The 19570-nt window shown below is 57.0% G+C and overlaps 1 protein-coding gene across 3 annotated transcripts in view; it reads right to left on the bottom strand.

Annotated features, from left to right (window-relative positions):
* Positions 1-1496: 1496 nt before the first annotated feature.
* ARHGAP30 (Rho GTPase activating protein 30) overlaps positions 1497-19570 on the bottom strand; it is a 28464-nt gene continuing 10390 nt past the window's right edge. The window contains exons 3-13 of one of the 3 annotated variants that reach the window (XM_025214487.1): positions 17562-17706; positions 15876-15958; positions 13309-13416; positions 12690-12817; positions 11443-11599; positions 9983-10083; positions 7761-7838; positions 6760-7245; positions 5794-5865; positions 5196-5419; positions 1497-4621 (exon numbers count right to left, since the gene is read on the bottom strand). In XM_025214487.1, the coding sequence (XP_025070272.1) occupies positions 2627-4621; positions 5196-5419; positions 5794-5865; positions 6760-7245; positions 7761-7838; positions 9983-10083; positions 11443-11599; positions 12690-12817; positions 13309-13416; positions 15876-15958; positions 17562-17706 (3577 nt within the window). In that variant the 3' untranslated portion in view covers positions 1497-2626. The remainder of the gene's footprint in view (positions 4622-5195; positions 5420-5793; positions 5866-6759; positions 7246-7760; positions 7839-9982; positions 10084-11442; positions 11600-12689; positions 12818-13308; positions 13417-15875; positions 15959-17561; positions 17707-19570) is intronic. The other 2 variants (XM_014524229.2, XM_025214488.1) reach the window with 2 other exon arrangements.

Here is a 19570-nt window from a genome sequence, read left to right as displayed (position 1 = left end):
AACAGATTACTGTAGATTTGGGGAAATCTGAAATTTGGGAACACGTTATCGCCTTGCAGTCTGTTTTGTCTTCCCTACACAGGTTTGCTGCACCCTTCCAGAGCCTCCCGCTTGACACACCGATCCACAACTTTAAACCGGGTGACCAGGTCCTGGTACAGAAGTGGAGAAAGAATCCCCTCACAGAAAGGTGGGAGGGACCCTACCAGGTGCTGCTGACTACACACACAGCTGTTCGCTTATCAAACAGCGATAAGTGGACCCATTGCTCGAGAGTGAAGCTTTTTCATCAGGAGGACACCAACTCCCAGGGTGTGGTCACTCCGAAAGCTGATAACACCCGGGAACAAAAAGCCAACACGTGAAAAAGTAAACCTGCTGAAAATTTAAAGTTACGCTTGCAAAGATGTGAACCCTAATCTATTTGTTGGAACTCTTGTCCCTTTTAGATATATCAAACCCAAAGGTTATGTCCACCTGTTGTACTTGTTCTCAAAACGAGCTTGCAACCCTCAATAAGGCTCAGTACAACTGCAAAATCGCTTAGCTCTTGATTATTTACCTGCAAGTGAAGGAGGGGTGTATAAAAAGCTAAACTTGTCAAACTGTTGTGTCAATATCAACACTAATGGTGAATTGATAAAGGCCTTAGCGGATAAAATACAGGAGATAACACATGTCCCAGTCCAAACATAAAACGGGTGGAATTTTGATTGGTTTACATCCTGGCTCCCTAATTTTGGATGGTTAAGGGGAGCGTTCTTAATCTTTTGTCTGCTAATATTAATACTTTGTTTGCTTCCCTGTATTATACCCTGCATCATGGCTCTTGTGACACGAACAGCACAGTCAGTCGTCAACCAAGAGATGTTTGTGCATTATCAGAAGTTAGCCATAGCTGAAAATTATTAAGATTAGAGTTAGAAAGCATCTTGAGGGGGGAATTGTGGTAAAAATATGTTATAATCTAGTCATTATGATTTTGCAATAACGTTTGTGTAGCAGCTGTGTGGTAAAAAAATGTCTCATCTCCCTACACAAAGGCTTCACAGCTGAGAACTGTTTAGTTTCACTACATAATTGCTTCTGCATATTATCACACTTGCTTCTGCTAAGGTATGTAGGCCAATGATAGATTTACGAGTAGCACTAGACTTCTACAGACATAGCCAAGAACAGATGCAATAAATAACTCCTTACGAGAGATAAGAGAAGAGGCACAGGGAAAGATGCGGATGTAAAGAACTCAAACCCTGACCAAAGAATGACCGAAATGGACTTAAGGACGGCCCCAGGGAGGAGATTTAAGATGTAAATGAGACATGTATGTAAACCATCATAGAACATGTAACTGCTAGACATATGTTGCAAGACGTAATACTTGGGCTGCCAATAATTACGCGACACGTTAGAATCTTTTGTTTATGTTAGCTATAAAAAGGAACCCCAGACTCTGTTTGGGGTCGACACGGATTTGAGTAAATTAAGCTCCCTTGTTGAACTTGTTTGCAAACAATAAATCTGAAATTGAACCCAGCCTGTGTGTGACTCTCTCCTAGGGGTGGATTGGACAAGCCTCCAGGGGCACGAAACTAGCCGTTTGTGCAACAAACCCTTGCTGCCCCTTTTAGTTTGAGGAGGCCAGCAGTAGGCAAGGCCTGTGCACCCCTCCAGCCCACCCCACCTCCCTTCCAGCCCAGTGCTTTCCCATCAGAGTCTGTCTTGGGCTCATTCCTTCCTTGGCCTTTTTGGCAAGACTGGAGCCCGTGAGGATGGCAGCGGAGCAGAGCCAGGGGATTCTTTGAAACAGGCACCGTCTCCCAGGCCTCGATCTCAGCACCTCCACTTGGATCCCCCAAACAAATATTCACCATGCTGAGTGCCTGCTGGTGGGGTCGGGATGTGCTGTGAGGATGGAGGGGGCAGTAACCTGTGGCCCGGCCTGCAGCTAAGAGGTAACAGGCAGAGTGGGCGCTGGGGAAGTCTTGGAGCTGAGTTCTCCATCAGGGGAGCTGTTTCTCGTCCAGCAAATTTCCTATAAGCAAGAGAGGAGATGGCTGCAAGGTCTGGGTGGCCTGAGCAACTGTGACTGCGGGGCTGGTTGCTGTGGGTCGCACCACAGTGCACCCTGTGGATTTGCAGACAACCTGCTGTCGCTCTTCAGAGCGCTTGCGGAGCAGAGTCCCCGCAGCGCCCATCAGCTTCTGCGCGGAGACTTGGCACTCCTGAGAATGCAACCGCACGTTACTCATAGCAAAGCCTGCCCTGATGTGGCGCCAAGAGCCTTTAGCTCAGTAGTTCAGAGCGCGTTGCAAGTGGGCTGGCTCGTGCCCTGGCCAAACAGGCTGGGGGACTTCTCTGTGAAGCAGGGGGATCTCAGCCTGATGGAGGAGAAAGGGAGGAGCAGTTTGTTAAGCCCAAGTGTCTGAGGGTACCAGCATGGGCTGGTTGGGGCTCGTGTGAACCCTGCAGTGCAGCCAGGCTAGTACAGATGGTGAGATCCTCTCCTGCAGCACACACCATGGACAAAACACGCCATTTCCCAGATGCTGAGAGGGCAGTGAGTGAGGGCTGGGGTGCCAGCACTGTCGCCCGCCCACCGGCCAGTGCAGGTCCCTCCACATGCTCAGAAATCTGTTGCCTCATGGCTGCCTCGGACCTCCAGAGCCAGGGACCGCCGTTGTTGGGGCATGGCGCCGGTGGGCTCCTCCCCATCAACAGGCCGCAGGCCCAGCCTGGGCAGGCTCAACCTGTTCCTGGGAGGAAGATCGTGAGCAAAGGGTGCTGGTTCTGGGCTCAGCGGCGGTCGGGATTCACAGGCAGGGTCGAGCCCGGTGACCTGGAATGGGTGCTTTCCTACAGCCGAGCTGTCGGGGGAGAGTGGGGTCCCTGTGCAGCTGAGTGTGTGCAGGGGACGCTGTCCCAGGGCCCTCAGAGCCGGCTTGGGAATGGGGGACAGCTTCTCTGGTTTGGTGGGGCTGGGCGCCTCTTGGACGTTCTCCCCGCAGTAGGTCTGGATCCTCTGCCCAGGGCCCTGGGCCAGGTGCCTCTCCTTGGCCAGGGCCACGGCCTCATCGAAGGACATGCTGGTGCCGCTCCGCCAGCTGGCTCGCCGCTGCCTGAGCAGGGCATCCGAGATCGGGTCAGGGCTGTCAGCGCTGCTGTGGCGCTTCTCCAGCTTGGACGGCTTCTGGAAGGATGATTCCTTGCTGAAATCTGTGGCCCCCAGGCCCCCGCCACTTGTGTCCAGGCTGACGGGGTGCGACTGCCTCTGCGGTGGGGCCCTCCAGTGCTCCCCACCCTTCTCCGGCATAGTCGGCTGGGGCCAGGTCGAAAATTCCCCTGGTGGGACCTTGGGCTTCAGGGCAGGAGGGATCTTGGCGAATTGGGGCTTGGGCGGCACCACCGGGACAGACTTCACCTGCTGGACACGGATGGTGCTGGCCGTCAGCCTCATGAGGACGCTGCCATCGGGGCGCAGCCCCATGTGTAAGCCGGGTTCTGCTGCAAGGGGGGCTGCTGGCATGGGATGCTCAGGTCCCTGCGGGGCACCAGCAGAGCTGCACCCCAGTGAGGGGGTGACCCTGGGGGAGTCCTCAGGAGACAGAGTGGTTTCAGGGAGATTCTCAAAGAAGGGATGAGTCTCATGGCCGTTCTCAGCCACAAGGTCCGTGGCGCTCTCAAAGCTGTGCATAGTAAGGACAAGGGCTGTGTCAGGACCCTCTTCGGGAGCAGGGGCCATGGCAGCCTCTGGGCCTGTGTCCGGCCAGGGGTCAGGGCCAGCTGTGAAACCTGTTCCCTGTGTGGCAGCTGGAGCAGCCCCAGTGTGAGGCTGAGCCCAGCCCTTCCCACTCTGCAGCTGCCCAGTGGATGTTGCTGAGGGACCAGCACTCACTTCCCTCTCTCTGGCGTGACCAGAGCCCTCCTGGACAGATGCGCCAGAAACCTGTGGGATTGGCTCAGCACCCACTGGGCCCCAGCCCTGTTCCTTTCCTTCGGAGCCTGTTCTGCTCTTTTGTTCCCAGATGCCCTCGCACCTTGCTAAGGGGACACTGCCAGCGGTGGCCTCAGCCCAAGGTGAGCCTGGCCCTTCGCTGGGCAAAGAACAGTCACTTTCAAGGAGCAGGTCTTCTTCATCCCACTCCTTCATGCCTTCTTGGGGGGTGCCTGCACTGAGCTCTGGCTGCTGCAGATGGACACAGGGGTCCCCTGAGGCCTCCTCTCTCAGACACAGCTTGGCTAAGCTGCCTGGCAGAGGCGCCTCTGCTGTGCCATCTTCGCCAGAGGACGAGGAGCCACTTGGGGCTCCAGCAGAAGCTGCTTCTTCCACCAGGCTCACGGGCTGTTGGCAGAGGGGCTCTGGAGTTGCGTCTCCTTCCAGCCCCTTCTGCAGGAGAGCTGTGCCCGGAGCTGGGTCTCCACCAGGCTCCCGGAGGTTCTCCAGCTCACTGGCTAAGGGACTCAGGTCATCATGGGCACTCATGAAGGCGTCCTCGGAGTCTGTCTCACGGTAGAGGTCCTCGCTTTCTGAGCTGCTGTAGGCCATGTAGTACACCTCCTCGTTCATGCATTCCTCAATGGAGAAGTAGTTCGGGGGTGGCTCCACCGAAAACTCCTCTGGCTGGCAGGGGAAAGCAGGCAGAGAGTTAATTCCTCCATGGTGGCAGCCAGGCTCCCTGGGCAGCTGAGGGTATGTGGAAGGGGACCCGGGGCATGAGACTCTGCTGTGAGCCTGGGTTTACCTGGGGGCCAGGAGCTGGGCACTGCCAGCCAGGGACCCACAGCTCTTTCACTCACTCCCCCATGGGACCTGCCAGCAGCATGGCTGAGCTGCTCGGCGGGGACGGACAATGCAGACCCTGGGGACTGGAGCAATATCAGTGAAATCCCTCGCTGGCATGGGGGGCCTGAGCCCAATTGCTTGAGTGAGCTTGGTTTGCTGAGCTGGCCTGGGGGAGTTCACCCCACATATGTCGTCCACAGTAAATGTGTATGTGTGTGTCTGTTTAACCCTCCCTCCCTTCATCCATCCATTTACCCATCCATCCCCATGCACTCAACCTATCAAGCTGACTCCTTCCCTCCCTGTCTGCTTAACCCCACACAGCCCCTCTATCTGTCTGTCTGTCACTGTATCCAAGCAGATGCCAAGGATAAAAATCAGCATCTGGGTTTCAGCGCTGCCGAGAACGTACATTCATGAACCCGCTCTCCATGTCCTCATCCATCGCTGAGAAACCGTCCATCATCCCCCTAGCCAGACTGGGGCCAGTCTCTCCCAGGCGGCTCCTTGGTAGCGGGTCGCCTTCAGCCCCATCATCCTGCCAAGCGTCCTGGCTGTCCAGGAATGAGAAGGAATCCCGTAGCTCCAAGGAGATGCGGGTCTCCTCCGTATCGGGGCCTTCCGCCGTGGTTCCTGCTTTGAAGGCAAATGCAGAGGGCGGTGAGCAAGAAAAGGCGAGGGGAATGTCTCGCAGCCAGTGCTTTGCTTCCAGCCACTGCAGGGTAATAGGGTGGGGAGGGGCACGTCCCATGGGCAAAGTCCAGCCACAGGCAAGGTAGGAGCAGGGCCCTGTCCCCAGGCCAGAATCCCCCTTCAAGAACCTTGCACAGGGCTGGGGCACAATCAGGGGCACCACAAGGCAGCAGAGCCAGCAACAGAGCCGCATGCCACCAAGGAGCTCACAACTGCCGTGTCCTGCCTCTGCAGCACTCCCAGCTAGGTCCTACCCCAAGGCCACTGCTCCCACTCCCCGCTCCCACAGGCCATGCATGGCAGAAGGGGTGTCTCACCTGCTGGGGGGTTGGGGGTCTGTTGCCTTTCAACCCAGCTGCAGCAGCTGTTGCTGACATTGCTGAAGCTCCCTGGTGTTGAGAATATCAAAAATTAATTTTAGATGAATGCATGAGTGAGACAGTCCCCCATTGCTGGCTGTTGCATTGGAGGGAGGAGTGGGGGTGGCGAGCCAGGGATCTTTGCAAGGCCAGGGTCTCTCACTTGACAGCTTAGCCTACTTTCCTTCCCTTTCTGCTTATTATCATAAATCCCAGAGCAGTGAGGTGGAAGGGACCTAGTCCAACCCCTGCCTGAGGCAGGATCAGCCCTGTCCAAACCATCCCAGACAAACCCCAATCTAAACTCTAAATAAAAGTGCTGTCAATCCTGACACCACACAAGACATCACACCCGAAACTGCCCCAGGGAAAGCAGTTGAACCATGGGAGCCAACCTTCTGCTTCTCTAAAGGGTTGTTAATAGATGACCAAAAGATCCCAGGGAGAGGCCATGCCCTCCTCTATAACTGCCAGTTAAGGCGAATCCCATCCTGTGCCTCCATGGTCTGGGCAGCCCCTTGTTGCAGGGAACAGGTCACTTCCACCTGCTTCGGGCAGGGGAGAGCAATGGGCCCCAGGACAAGCTGAAAGGGGTGCACTGCCTGACCACGCAGCCAGTGAACAGGCAGCACACACTTGACTGCTCACTGGCAGGGGTCCAGGAGGTACATGAGCAGAGAGGGCCACTGTTTGCGCTGTGGCAGCTGGCAGGAGGTCTGCTACCACCAGCCACGGCAGTGAAACAGCCCTGGGGGTGCCCTGCCCTCCCTGCCCTGCTCTTGGGTGTGGTGGGAGGAGAGGCAGGGCTGTGCACCTGGCTGCAGTGTTGTGGGAGTGCTACAGACCGCCCCCACTCAGGGTAGTGCCCACCAATGTAGCACGAATGACGCCCGCACCATGGCCCAGGCCATGCTACCCACTTACCCAGGGCATCCTCTGTGCTGCAGGCACTCTCAGCTGCTGGCCCTGCTTCAGCAGCCTGCTTCTTGCTGGCTCCCCCCTCGGGCACCGCAGGGCTCTCAGAGGCTTCCTTGCAGTAGCTCAGGGCAGGGCACTCCAGCCCCCGGGTCAGCCGGGACAGGGAGAGGTTGGAGGTGATGTGGAAGGGCACGGTGACGGAGAAGGGACCGGAGATGTGGACCCCAGCGCACTTCTCCGCCCGGTTCCGCGTGGCCTTTGGGGAGCGGCCCACCAGCGAGGCCCGCCCCGGCTTGGGCGTCGTGGGCTCTGACTTGGCTGTGGCCTCCCCCTCGGACTCCACCATCTTCTGCCCCTCCTCGCCTTTGAGCCTCTCCTCGGGGAACTCCTCCGACTCCAAGAAGCTGTCTTCCCGCGATGACGGGCTGTCAAAGCTCTCCCGGCGCTGGGGGGGCTGCTTCTGTGACCGCTTCCTGCCCAGCCGGGTGTCATCTGAACCCAAAACAGGAGACGGTCAGGACCCAGTCCTAGCCCCTCTCCACAGCCCTAGAACCCCAAGGAAGGAGGCAAGAGACCCAGTAGAGAGTGCGGCTGCCCCGCCTCATCGTCCAGAGAGCTGCCATATGAAAAGCCAAGCCAGGCTGCCCCATAAGAGAGAGAAGTACAGTCATGGATCTGGTGGAGGGGTGCTGCCTCCTATCGCTGCCTAGGCAGGATGTGTTTGAGGCGTGTGAGGAGGGGGGGACTTGGGCAGGGGTTTGTTCACTCAGCTAGCAGCCAGCCAGACGCTCCAGCATGGCCATGCCTGGGGCTTGCACCTGGGTGAAGCCAGAGGGTTTGTAGGCACTCACAGCAGCAGCTGGATCCTCCGCTCTACCCAGGCTAGGCTCGGGCAGGGGCATCCCTAATCCCTGGGGAGCGAGGAGAGGTGCTGCACAAATGACCCTGGCCCCTGCCCATGGGAAAGACTCTGCAAATGGCATGTCTTCCCCAAGCTGTCCACCTACCCTCGTTGGCGCAGGGCACGGAGCTAAGGGAATCCATGCTCTTCGCTGGTCGCAGGCACACCTTGCCAGACTTATCGTCTGCAAAACAAAACCCCACAAATTGAGCACAAGGCAGGAGTGACGAGGCCCCCAGGGTAGTGGCACGGGCCCAGGGAGCTGCTCCGCTGAGATGGCATCACCAGGTTGAGTGGTCCTACCACGATGTCACAGTGTTCGGCACTGCCCAGGCAGCTCTAGCTCCTGCAGCACATGGAAGAAAGGCCAAACCCCAGCCCCAGAAGTGCTCACAGCCCAGCCAGAGTCTGTGCCTAATAGGCTGGGTTTAAGGGCTCAGGATTTAAGGCCGGACCTTTGGCATTGACCACGCTGAGCCTGCTCCACCGTGGGGCCAAGCCACACCAATGGTCATGATGGCTTTGGACACACAGGCCTCCGGATGGCTCTGAGGCCTTCCTGCAATTCCCTGTGTGTCGCTGTCAGATGGGGTCGCTGGTCACTGCTGCCAGGGTGTGGATTGAGGTGGAAGAATCAAATTCTTCCTTCCCTTTCATCTGAGTCTAGGGCAAGGCCTGGGGGACTGGGAGACCACCAAACTATAGGAAGCTGGCGAGGGAGCAGGTTTCATCCATTCCCAAGTGGAGGGAATCAGAACTGTGTCCCCTAGTCCCCATACTGCTGAGGGTTGGAGTTGTATGTCCCAGCCCCTGTACTTCTGGGGTCTGGAGATGTGTGTCCAAGCCCCTGTACTGCTGGGGGCTGCAGGAGATGTGTGTCCTAGCTCCTGTACTCCTGAGTGCTGGAGATGTGTCTTAGCCCCCATACTGCTGGGGGCTAGAGGAGATGCTCTGTTAGGTACAGTGGCCAGGAGGGCAAGTTCTTCCCTGAGTGCTGCTGAGCAGGTTCCCATGACCATGTGCTAGCTGGGTACCAGCATGGTCTGGCTGCTGCCCAAGGGGCCAGGCACAGGCAGGAACCTCTCCAGCTGCTCAGAGGGAGGGAAAGGGGCCATGATGGGAGGGGCAGCTGGTTGGGGCCTGCTCCTTGCTGCACATACTGGGTGAGGAGTTAGATTCACCTCTTCCTGGGCTTGGCCTGACTGCTGGCCTGGGCAGCAGCCCCAAGGTGGGCATGCCAGCTGCAGCCCAAACCCTTTCATACCTCTGGGCTGGAGCTAAAACACCAGGAGGTGAAAGAGCCTAGAAAGTGAAGGACAAGGTGGGTACAAGAAGAAATGGGTCTGACCTGGCAGATGAGTCTCACCTGGCCAGGAGTCAATGCAGGCTGGGGAGTAGGAGGGGGTTTCCAACCAAGATGTGTGACAGGAGCCCCTGGAAACCTAAGTCCCCATAAGGTGGAACTGGAGGAGTCTGTGCACAAACTCATTGGATGTGGGGACTGCAAGACCAGGAGGAATGAGACCGCCACCTCTTCCTCCCAGCAGAGCCCCATGCCCCCAGGGCATGCTGTTGGCACGGACATCAGGGTGAATGAGTAACATAGCTCCATTTCTCTGTGGTGGCCAACCCTAAGGAGGTTTCCTGCCCAAGTGGTCAGTGCCCATGGATTACATCTACATTTGGCTACAGCTCCTTTATACCCCTGGGGGTGTAATCAAAAGGCCTGGAGTTCGGGTACCGGATCCCCAGGGCTGGGTGCACAATTTGCCTAGTTGCAGTTTGCACAAGGACTTGTTCTGCCTCTACTGGTGACAGTCATGATCCCAAGGGATCCAAGATTCCCCAGCAGAACTGTTTCCTCTGGGAAACACGGACACAGAGAGAGCAACATGCTCTGGTGGAACAAGAAACAAACTGAACTGTACAGCATGGGACGACCTGGGGTGGTATGAGATGGTCTAGCATGGGGTGGTGCAATACTGTGCAGGACAGTGTGGCCTGATGGGGCACGCCGTGTATGTCACAGCAAAGCCCTCCAGCTCTCCTCTCCCCTCCCAGAGTCCTGCTACATCAGAATGGGCACTTCATGTCCACTATGTCTGGGAAAGTGCCTACATTTCAACTCCTTGCACTGATCTGAGCAGTGGGAGGCTCTGATATGGAGACACTGAGCCCTGACCAGCTGTGCCCATGATGGCAAAGGTCAGAGGGCCTAACAGAAAGCCTGAAGCTGCCCATAAAACATGTGGCAAACAGGGAGAAGGGCAGGGATGCTGCCAAGAGCACTTGCTCTCTGCTCCCCTCCCTCTGGTCCCATCCCTGCACCTTTATCCTCTGCTTTGGTCATCTTGCGCTTGGAGTCATTGCTGGATCTGCCCAGGTTGAAGATTGACCTCCATTTCTTGGCCTTCAAGGAGCCTTTTCTTCTAAGGAGAATCAGAGAGTTTAGAAAGTCCCTGCCTGGCAGGCCCATGCCTTTCTAGCTTGGCCAGACACCACCACCACAGGGCACAGGGATAAGTCAGAAGGGCTATCCTGGACTGTGTGTGTGCACATGTGCATGTGCCCATGCAGCATTGCACTCTGTGTAGCGCTGTGCACCAGAACAGCTCATGTGGGCACTGTTCTGTGCGTGGCTGTGCATGGGCTTGCAGACGTGTGAGGTCTGCTGCACCCCATAGGCAGGGATATGTCACAGTGGCCTGGGAACTTGTCGCAGAACCACATCACAGCTGGGCCGGGTTGGCAAGGCCCTCAGGCAGCCAACTCTAGTCCAGCTCCTGCGAAAGGCAGGAGCCGCTCTGTGTGAACCAGCCCAGACATGTGTTGGTCTAACCTGGGGGGTGGGGTCCAGCTCACCCAGACCCAGATGCAGTGAGGGATGGGAGAACAGTGGCAGTAGCCACGGGACTTAACACAGCCATCACATGCCCGCACCACCAACACAACCCACTCCAACAGCTCCGCCCCCTGGATTTTGCCAGACGGCCCTTCCCCCTGCTCACTGGCACCTCTGGGCCCCATGACACAGTTTTGCTGGCCCTAAGTTTGACACCCCTGGTCCAACCCTAACACAAATGGTCCAATGCTCCAAAACCCTGAGTGCACTCTCACCTGCCTTGGGTGGAGCAGCGGGATGGCGGCCCTGCCAACGCCAGCCCAACTTTTCCATGGCTGTACAACTGAGGGAGGTTTTAATGACAGCCTTTCCATCCCTGGAGGGTGGTTATAAAAAGGATGGCGCCTGGACAAGAGGCAATGTGCTGACCTTTCACCAAGCGAGGTTTAAATAAAGATGAACCATCTACCCCTGCAGCTGGCCAGGCCTGGAGCAGAGCCCTGGGGAGGTCAAGGAATCCCCACCATGGAAACACAGGGTAGAGAGACACTTGCCTGGGCTAGACCTGCCTGGAGCAGGGGGCTGGACTCACTGGCCTCCTGAGCACCTTGCCAATCCCACGCATGTGTGAGCTCTCTGGGCAGGTCCCCGTCACTGGCCCAGCAGGCCCCAGCCCTGGCTCTATTCAAGGGGCCAGCCTGTGGCGAGGTTGCCCCAGGCTGGACCAGGGAAGCCATCACAGCCCTGGGGAACCTGGGGCAAGGGCACAGACTGTCTGCAGAAGCAGAGGGCCTCTGGTGCCATGCCTGGCTCTAGCACCTGCGCTACTCCTCTTCTGTGGAGGCAGGTCTGGGATGGAGTCTGGGGCACCCATGTCTGTGGGCAGGAGCCAGGTGGCTGGGGAGGCCTCAATGGAGAGTGGGGAGGTGGGTGCAAGGGTACGTACTTGTGCTCGTTAAGCTCGATGATAGTGTGGTAGGGGCGCATCTGTGGGGGGCCGTCCCCCGGGTGCAGGGTGGTGGGCATATTGTAGGGGAAGCTCTGGCCATCAGGAAGGGGACCTGATAGGAGCAGGGACTTCCTGAGGCTGTTGCGGTCGTTTCCTGCAGGGGAAAAGATGGGGCAGAATGTCTCAGTGCTGGATTAATGAGACCTTTGTGCTAGCGACCACCACTGGGGACCTGGGGCTCCCCCAGACCTGGCTGGAGCCGGCAGGCAGAGCCAGCACCCACCTCCCACTCAGCAAAAGCAGCTGTCCAGCCCCTCTCTGCTGCAGGAGACAAGGGGTGGTCCTGGGGGGGCATGGTCCCCACTGGCCAGAGGAGAGTAGAGTCCAGCCCCAGCCCTGGAGAAATCAGTGCTGCCCTTTGGATCTCTCTCTCTCTGGGCCCCAAGGCCTCTTCTTCCACCACTTGTCCCTGCAGAGAAGGCTTCCCTCCCCTCCAAGCTCAGCACCTAGGTCACTGCTGGCACACAAGCACTGCTCCTCAGCCCAGTGACATCCTGGAAAGGTGTCCCACACAGCCCATGGCGGGCTACCTTCATCCCCTGCACCTGGGGGCTGTTCTCTTCCAGCACCCACACCCGGGTGGATCATCAGCACCCAGGGACTTTCAGAGCCTCACATGGGAGCCTCTGCCTCTGTGAGCCCATGGCTGCAACTGGTTCATGGACAGCCACAGCAGCCACAGCTCATGGCAGGCCCGAACCCACCAGCCAATGCTCTTGGTACCCCTCAGCTGGCTAGGGCCAGCATGAAGGGTGTTTGTGCATGGGCCATACCCTCTGCCCATGCCTGGCTGGGCATTTGTGTATCACAGGAGCTGTGATGTTTGGTGCTAGGCCTGGATGCAGCACCCCTGAGCTGCTGGCTCCACTAGGATCCCAACTCAGCCCAGCCCAGGCCACTTCTCTCTGTCAGGCTGCACGGGCTCAGCCTTCAGCCCCCCTCTACCCTATTCAGGGAATCTTCTCTGCTAAGACCAGGAGGGACCTGCTGTGGTCCTCTCCTTTGACCAGGACCAAGGGGAGGATGGGGTCCTGCCGCTAGGTGATGGCACGATGCCTCGGCCAGGAGCGCTGGGGCTATGCCCTCTGAGATGGCCTGGCATCATACCCAGGTGTACAGGGACCTGGGCTGGGCACTCCATGGGCTCAGCACCCAGGCAAGGGACCAGGCCTGGCAGGACTCACTGCAGAGGGGGGCGTCTCCAAAGAGCTGCTCCACATGGGTAAGGATGAACTCCACCACGATGGATTGGACCCGCACCTCCATGAAGGCAGCTGTGCCATTGAACCCAGAGGCCTCGATGTCCTTGGACCTGGTGGGAACAGGGACAGGTGGCAGGGAGGGCAGGGCAGCTGCAGGAAGGCCTGGCTGCTCCAGGCTGGCTGGACACAGCCACTGCCTGGCACCCACAAGCTAAGCAAGGCCAGGAGATTGGGGCATTGCACCCAGGTCTGGTGCAGGGGTCCCCAGAGCCAGAGACAGCAGCATGGGGACAGGGGGATTCAGAGAGAATCAGGAACAAGTGTCCCACTGCTCAGGGTTGGGCTGGTTTGGATAAGCACAGTTTGCCCTGCCCACTGCTCTTGCCCTCTGTCCTTCCCCGTCCCCACCTCACCTCCCTGGTCCCCCATCTGCACCCATTCCCCAGTTATCAGTCTCCTTAAGCAGGACACAGCACCCATGGGCACCCAGCCAGCCCGTCCCCACTGCCAAGGTCCCTTCACCACCCACCACCATGGGAAATGCCCCCACTGGCCTGCAGATGCCCCCATTGTTCATCCCAGCCAAGTGAACCTCTCTCACCTGAGCAGGTTGGGGGCCCAGACGATGGCCAGGTTCCTGGCGTGCATGTTGGTCTGGGCACTGAAGGAGGCCATGTGGACCAGGTGCTTCATCAGAAACTCCAGGGTCCTGCAGGAGATGGGGGGAGTGTATGAAGGCACCAGGGACATTCAGGGAGCCACACTGGGCTGGGAGGGGGCCACAGGGCCCTGCCTGGTCAGGTCCGACCCACGTCCCCCACCACGGCCTCTGTCTCCGGGGTAAACTTCTTGGCCTCGGTGCCCCTGGGAATCCCGCGCCTGGTTCCCGCAATACTGACGTTGCTCTGTGGCTGTGTGTGGAAGTTCCCCTTCAACTGGGACTTTTGGCTCCAGGCCAGGGACTTTTGAGGGAGCTGCAGCTTCTGACAGCACAGGCTCCTTCTTGCCTCTGCACAGTGCCCAGCGCTGCAAGGCGCAGAGGCCAATGCTATGCAGATTGCATCCCTAGAGACCGCTGCCCACAGGTACCTGCAGACCTGGGGAGGTTGAGGCCCTGTCCCCACCCCCGGCTGTCAGGACACCTCCTGCCATGTCCGGCTGCCAACTCCATGCTGGTGGGGAGAGAGATACCACAGAAGCAGGAGGTGGGGTACGTGAGCTGTAGGACAAACCTGGGTGCACAGTTCCCGTGACCCTTCACTGTACAGAAAACAGCCAGCATTGGGCTAGGAGGGGACCCAGAGGGTGGTGGATGGCTGAGCTGGAGGGTGGATTGGGTGGCTTCCTCCTTGACATGACTGTGGCCAGGGGCAGATCCAGGGGGTGCAGTGGTGCAATTGCACCCCGCTTTGATCCCTGCTCCACCCAAACTTTAAAACCAACTGCCTGGGAGAGCAGCGGCATTTCTATTCAGGCAGTGCTGAGAGAGTCACCTGACTTCATGGCTCATTGTCATCTCCATGATTCCTGCTAATCTCTCCACTCCACAGGTCTTAAAGACCCTCTCTCCTTTGTAGTGGTTTTGATGTTCCACTATTCAAGCTATCCTTTCTTCTGTAATTCTGCTGTCTGTCAGCCAGTCCTGGACATGTCTCTCTTCTATTTCAGAACCCCATAGACTGTTTTTAGCTTTAGCTAAAACCCTTAACTCAGCTGTGGTCAGATTAACTCAGAAACGACTGACAGTGAAGTATTGGAGGCACTGGTAAGACGCTCAAGAAGGTGAGAATGAGACATACACTTAACTATAATGAGTACAGGACTAATGACAATATCTTTTGACTATTTTTGGCCTCGTTTGTTGTGGGTTTTTTTTAACTTAATATATGATCTAGCAAATTAGTGCCCATCCCAACAGTTATGTTTGTTTTTGCTTAGATCTGAAGCCGACACAACGCCAGCCCCCTAGCCTATTAGTAAAGCTTCTAGGTTTTTTTTTAACTGGAGAAAAATGTGTTGTGCTATACGTGATGATGGCACACCTTGACATCTGCACCCCCCTTTTCAAAGTCCCAAGAAGGAATTTTCCCCCTGGTCAGATTGGTACAGGTTGGGGGGAGAGAGGGGTTGCCTTCTTCTATAGCAGGGGCACAGTCTCTACCTGGGACCTCTTGATCAAACACACTTTGCAGCAACAAGAATCCTAGAATCCTAGAAAAATGAGGGTCGGAAGAGACCTCAGGAGGTCACATCTAATCCAACCCCCTGCTCAAAGCCAGACCAACCCCAACTAGATCATTTCAGCTAAAGTTTTGTCTAGCTGGGTCTTAAAAACCTCCAAGAATGAAGGCTACACCCTCTCTCTGGGTAACCTGTTCCAGTGTTTTACTACCCTCCTTGTGAGAAAGTTTTCCTAATATCTAACCTGAGCTTCCCTTGCTGCAAGTGGAGACAATTGCTCCTTGTTCTGTTGGACAAGACACTGGCTGTTGTGGTTCCCCTTGTGTTACCTACGGCAGGTGAGGAGGTTCTTGGTGTCTGTAGACAACGGGCCTCGTGACTGTGTGACAGCACTGATTGTGTAGTTTTAGGAATGCGTTAGACAAGGGCATGTCTATGATGGTTGGGACAGGGATGTCCCTGCCTCAGGCAGGGGTGGGACTAGAGGGAACCTGCAGGGCCCTGCCAGCCCGACTCCTCCTGGGACTCCACCAAAGGCTCTGAGTTGTTCTGAACATCACCCCGGAGGCCAATGCCCAAATGTCCGTGCGCTGCTGAGGCTGCGACTTGCACTGTGAGCAGCTTTTGAGGGGGTACTCTGTCCAGCTTTACCCAGTCACCCTGGGGCAGGGCCCGTGAGAGAATTAGGGTGCCCCGGGGCATCCTGGCAGGGGGCAGCCACGCCTCCCATATGGGATCTGATGGGGGGTGGGGGGGTGCTCCAAGTTTGTGACTTGGCCCAGCTGTACCCCCATTGCACACTGTAGGTCCTGACTAGGGGCAGCACATGCTATCAATGCCCCACCAGTACCTCACAGCCCAGACATGTACCCACACTGGGAAGAGGAGAGCTGAGTGCTTTGGACTAGATAGCTGTCCCTTGACCCAAGGCTGGGGCCACCCTCCACTGGCTTCAGCCTGGCCAGACCTGGGCACAGTGCTGGGTACCTGTAGTGTGGCGAAGGCATCTCCTTAAGAACCTCCTTGATCTTCACCAGCCGTCCCTCCTCCATCTGAATGGCCACTGCATCCTGCACCGGGGATGGGGGAGAAGAGCGGGGTCAGAACTGGGACTGTCCATATCATGTGCCCACCTCCTCCACCCCCTGACAGTGCAGCTGGGGGTTGGGGTGGGACAGAGCCACCGAGTGAGCCCAGGACACAGCCTGAGACCACCATGATGCTCTTGACCCATCTGTACCTGGCCTGAGACCCTGGAGCCTGGGTCTTTCTGCTTGTTGTTGGCCTCCCCCTGCCTCACGGCCTACCCAAGCCTGCTGGACTTTCTGAGCTTAGACTCCCCGCTCTTCTGTGCAGTGATTGTGGCCCGGACCTGCCCATAGCACCCCCAGCCTGCTGCAGCTTTCGCTGTGTTTGCCTGCAACCCCCCACCCTCCACGTGATCTTGGAACCTGCTGGGAGTCCACAGGGCAGCCAGAAATGGTGGGACCAGAGTCAGCCCTGGAGAAGCAGCCCTGGCGCTGGTGCCTCATGCTGCTGCTGGAGGCTCCCCAGGCCTGGCACAGCCCATGCTTGTGCCAGGATGGAGCATCGTGTTGTCAAGAGGGGCAGCACAAGCCTCCTTCCCTGCCCCTCCAACTCCAGGCTCTGGAGCATGTGTGCCAGGCTCCTGCAAGAGGGGAAAGACCTCCCTGGCACATGGGAGAGGCTGATTCAAATCCCCTCTGCCAAAGGAGGGATTTGAACCCTCTTTCCCACATCCCCGGTGAGTGCATTAACCATTAAACTGCTGGACAGAAGGGATCTACAGCCGTTCTGGGAGGAGAGGCTCTGGATCTATCTGTAAAAGCCAGGAGTTAGTAAAGCCAAGAGGATTCTGGGGCTTTCACGCATTGCTGTCATCAATGCTGAGCAAGCCCTGTCTGTACTTGTCTCTGCCTACCAGCTCTTTCACTTCTGGCTCTCCCCTCTTTCACTTTCCAGGTCGGGAGCCTGGAGTCGGTAACTGGAAGAGGGAGTGGGCCTGAAACAGGTGCCAGCCCCCTTCAGTGCCCTCTGGCAAAGCAGGTCCTTGGCCGTGATGGGCTGACCTTAGCAACCCAGACCCAGGTCAGCTTGTCAGGAGCATCTCTGATCTGATTTCCCCCACAGAGGAGACACAGGTGGTTCAAGACCTTTGATGTGTGGGAGCAGATGCACGTTCTGGCCTGAGCCCTTCCCACGGTTGGGGCCATGCTGGGTTGTTCCTGCTGGGAGCAGGGCTGGGATAGGAGTGAGCAGCACCCAGAAATGCCCAGCTCTGTCTCTCCACTGAGCTGCATGCCAAGGAAGCTCTCTCTCTGCTGCCTTCTCCCAACCCCATCACCCAGCGTCTCTGTCCCTAGCACACAGTGTACCATGAATGTCCTAGGCTTGGAAAGCAACCCCAGCAGGGCTCAGGCTATCCTCCTAGGGCAAGACCCTGGCTCACCCCATCCATTTTTACTATGAAAGGGGCTAGATTTATCTTTCTGCCTCTTGGCTTCAGCAAAGGCAGTGATTGCCTTGGGATCCAGCAACCTGCCCGCCTTGCAAAGTCACAGCAACACCCCAGTGCCTGTAGCTCTGTGGTGGACACAGCAGCTCCGGCCAGGCAATGCTGTATGGCACACTCCCAGGGGCTGGCACGCTCACCGCAAATTTGTCGTAGAGCTGGTAGGTGAGGAGGGGGTTAGGCAGCTCCCGGAAGTAAGCCTTGCACAGGGAGCTGACACAGTGGATGTCCTGCAGATACACATCCTTGTTGAGGTCGGGGCTGCGTTCACTGTCAAACTCCTGCCTGCAAAGGAGAAAGGAGGTTTCCTGGGTGAACTTTGAATTGGGAGATCCGGGGGGAGCCTGCCCCTGCCCCTGCCCCTGCCCAAGCACCTGGCCACCTGCCATCTGCTCACAAGCTCACACAGACCCCCTCCATGCCCCTGCTGGGCTGGGCCAGTTGAAGACCACCTGACTGGGCATGGATGGATCCAGGATTTGGAGAAGCAGGGGTGTATCCCCCCCTCCCCAATAACACAGCACATATTTTTATCCAGGTCAAAAGTAACCAGAAGCTTTACTAATACATTGGAACGACTGGAATGAGTCAAAACAGTCCACAGAGCTGTGAAATAGGAGCTATGTTTCCAGAAGCAGCAGACAGCAGAATTGCAGAACAAAAGACTGGCTTGGTTAGTGGAACATCAAGACCATTAAACAGGAGAGAGGGTCGTTAACGCCTGTAGAATGAAGGGATCAGGTAGATTTTAATGAGCCATGGATTCAGTTGACTCCCTAGCTGCCGCCTGAACAGAAACACTGCGGCCACTGCAGGCAGTTGGGTTTTAACTTGGGTGGAGCAGAAATCGAAGCGGAGGGGTGCAAGTGGCAAACGCTGGCTTATGGCCCTGCTTGAGCTGACAGGCCCTCCTTTCCCTGTACTGCTGTTCCCAAGGCCCAGACATGACCCGCTCACTGCATTTCCTCCATATAGGAGCATGAAGACAGCAAGGCAGCCTGGGCTAGTACAGGGTGGGACGACTCAGTTACAGAGGGGAATGGAAGGAGCATATTCCCCCCCACAACCCCTGAGCTGCCCCAGCTCCCCTCTCTGGCATCCAAGACAATCACTCTGCTCTACTGTAGCCAGCCACCCAGTGCACTTTGGCGCACGTCCGGCCTTTTGCAGGAGCACATCCAGTTGCTGGGAGTAGCTCTGGGGGCATCACTGCAAGCCCTGGGGCTTCCTCAGGCATCCGGTGGGGGTCGGGGCAGTGGGTTCCAGCACAGTAAGAGCCCATTTTGCCCATCCTTTTCAGTCAGTCATTCAGCCGTGCTGTTCCAGTGAGAGGTTTGGGACCTGCATGGACTGATGTCTTGGCTACAAAGCCCCATCAGGTCGTGTGCTCCGTGATGATGCCTTGGTGGACTTAACACAAGAGTTTTATCTCCCTAAAATGACTTGCCGTGTCCCTGAGCCTTATGCCTGTGCCTGTTCCTGCAGCCGCAGGCCAAGTGAGATCAAAGGGGCTCCTCGGGGATCAGTCCCAGCATCCTTGGGATGCAGAAGCTCTGCTTTGCCACCTGCCCCCACCCTGGGGTGCAGGGGATGGGTCTGCATGGTAAGTTGACCTGGCAGGGCTCTTGCCTCTGTTTGTTTTAAGTCACTTATTGTCCAGGTCAGTCCCCGTACTGGCGGCGTATGCAACTCTAGAGCACCATTCACATGGACTCTCCCCAGTCTTGTGTCACCTTGGAGAGGGAGTGTTTTCTGTAACTTCCCTGGTTCCAAATGAACCAGGCAGGTATTGGGCATGAGAAGTTTCCTTCCCAAGCAGACCCTTTGCTTATGATTTGGGGATGATATTTTCTCTGCCTTGGGATTGAGTCAGCAAGACCCTCTTCCAGCCTGGCACACTGATCTCCAGCTGCAGGAGCTCCCTCAGTCATGCTCACAAGGTTCAGGTGGGGAGTCTCTTCTACCTGATGTCCTGATATCCTGGCTGGAGCGCTTTCCTTCTTGCAGATCCAGTCACCTTTGACTCACCGATCTGCGCATTGCATTAGCCACTGCTCAGATGCACCTAGACATCTGGTCCTGCTGTGCCCAACTGCCCCTTTCTTTGGCTGAGGTTTGAGGCACCAGCTGCTGCCAGGCCATGTCTCTC

Source organism: Alligator sinensis, unplaced genomic scaffold (genome assembly GCF_000455745.1).
Source record: "Alligator sinensis unplaced genomic scaffold, ASM45574v1 scaffold463_1, whole genome shotgun sequence".
In the NCBI taxonomy this organism is placed as follows: domain Eukaryota; kingdom Metazoa; phylum Chordata; order Crocodylia; family Alligatoridae; genus Alligator; species Alligator sinensis.
Note: the sequence above shows the minus strand (reverse complement) of the source record. Positions and strands in the feature narration are given on the sequence as shown.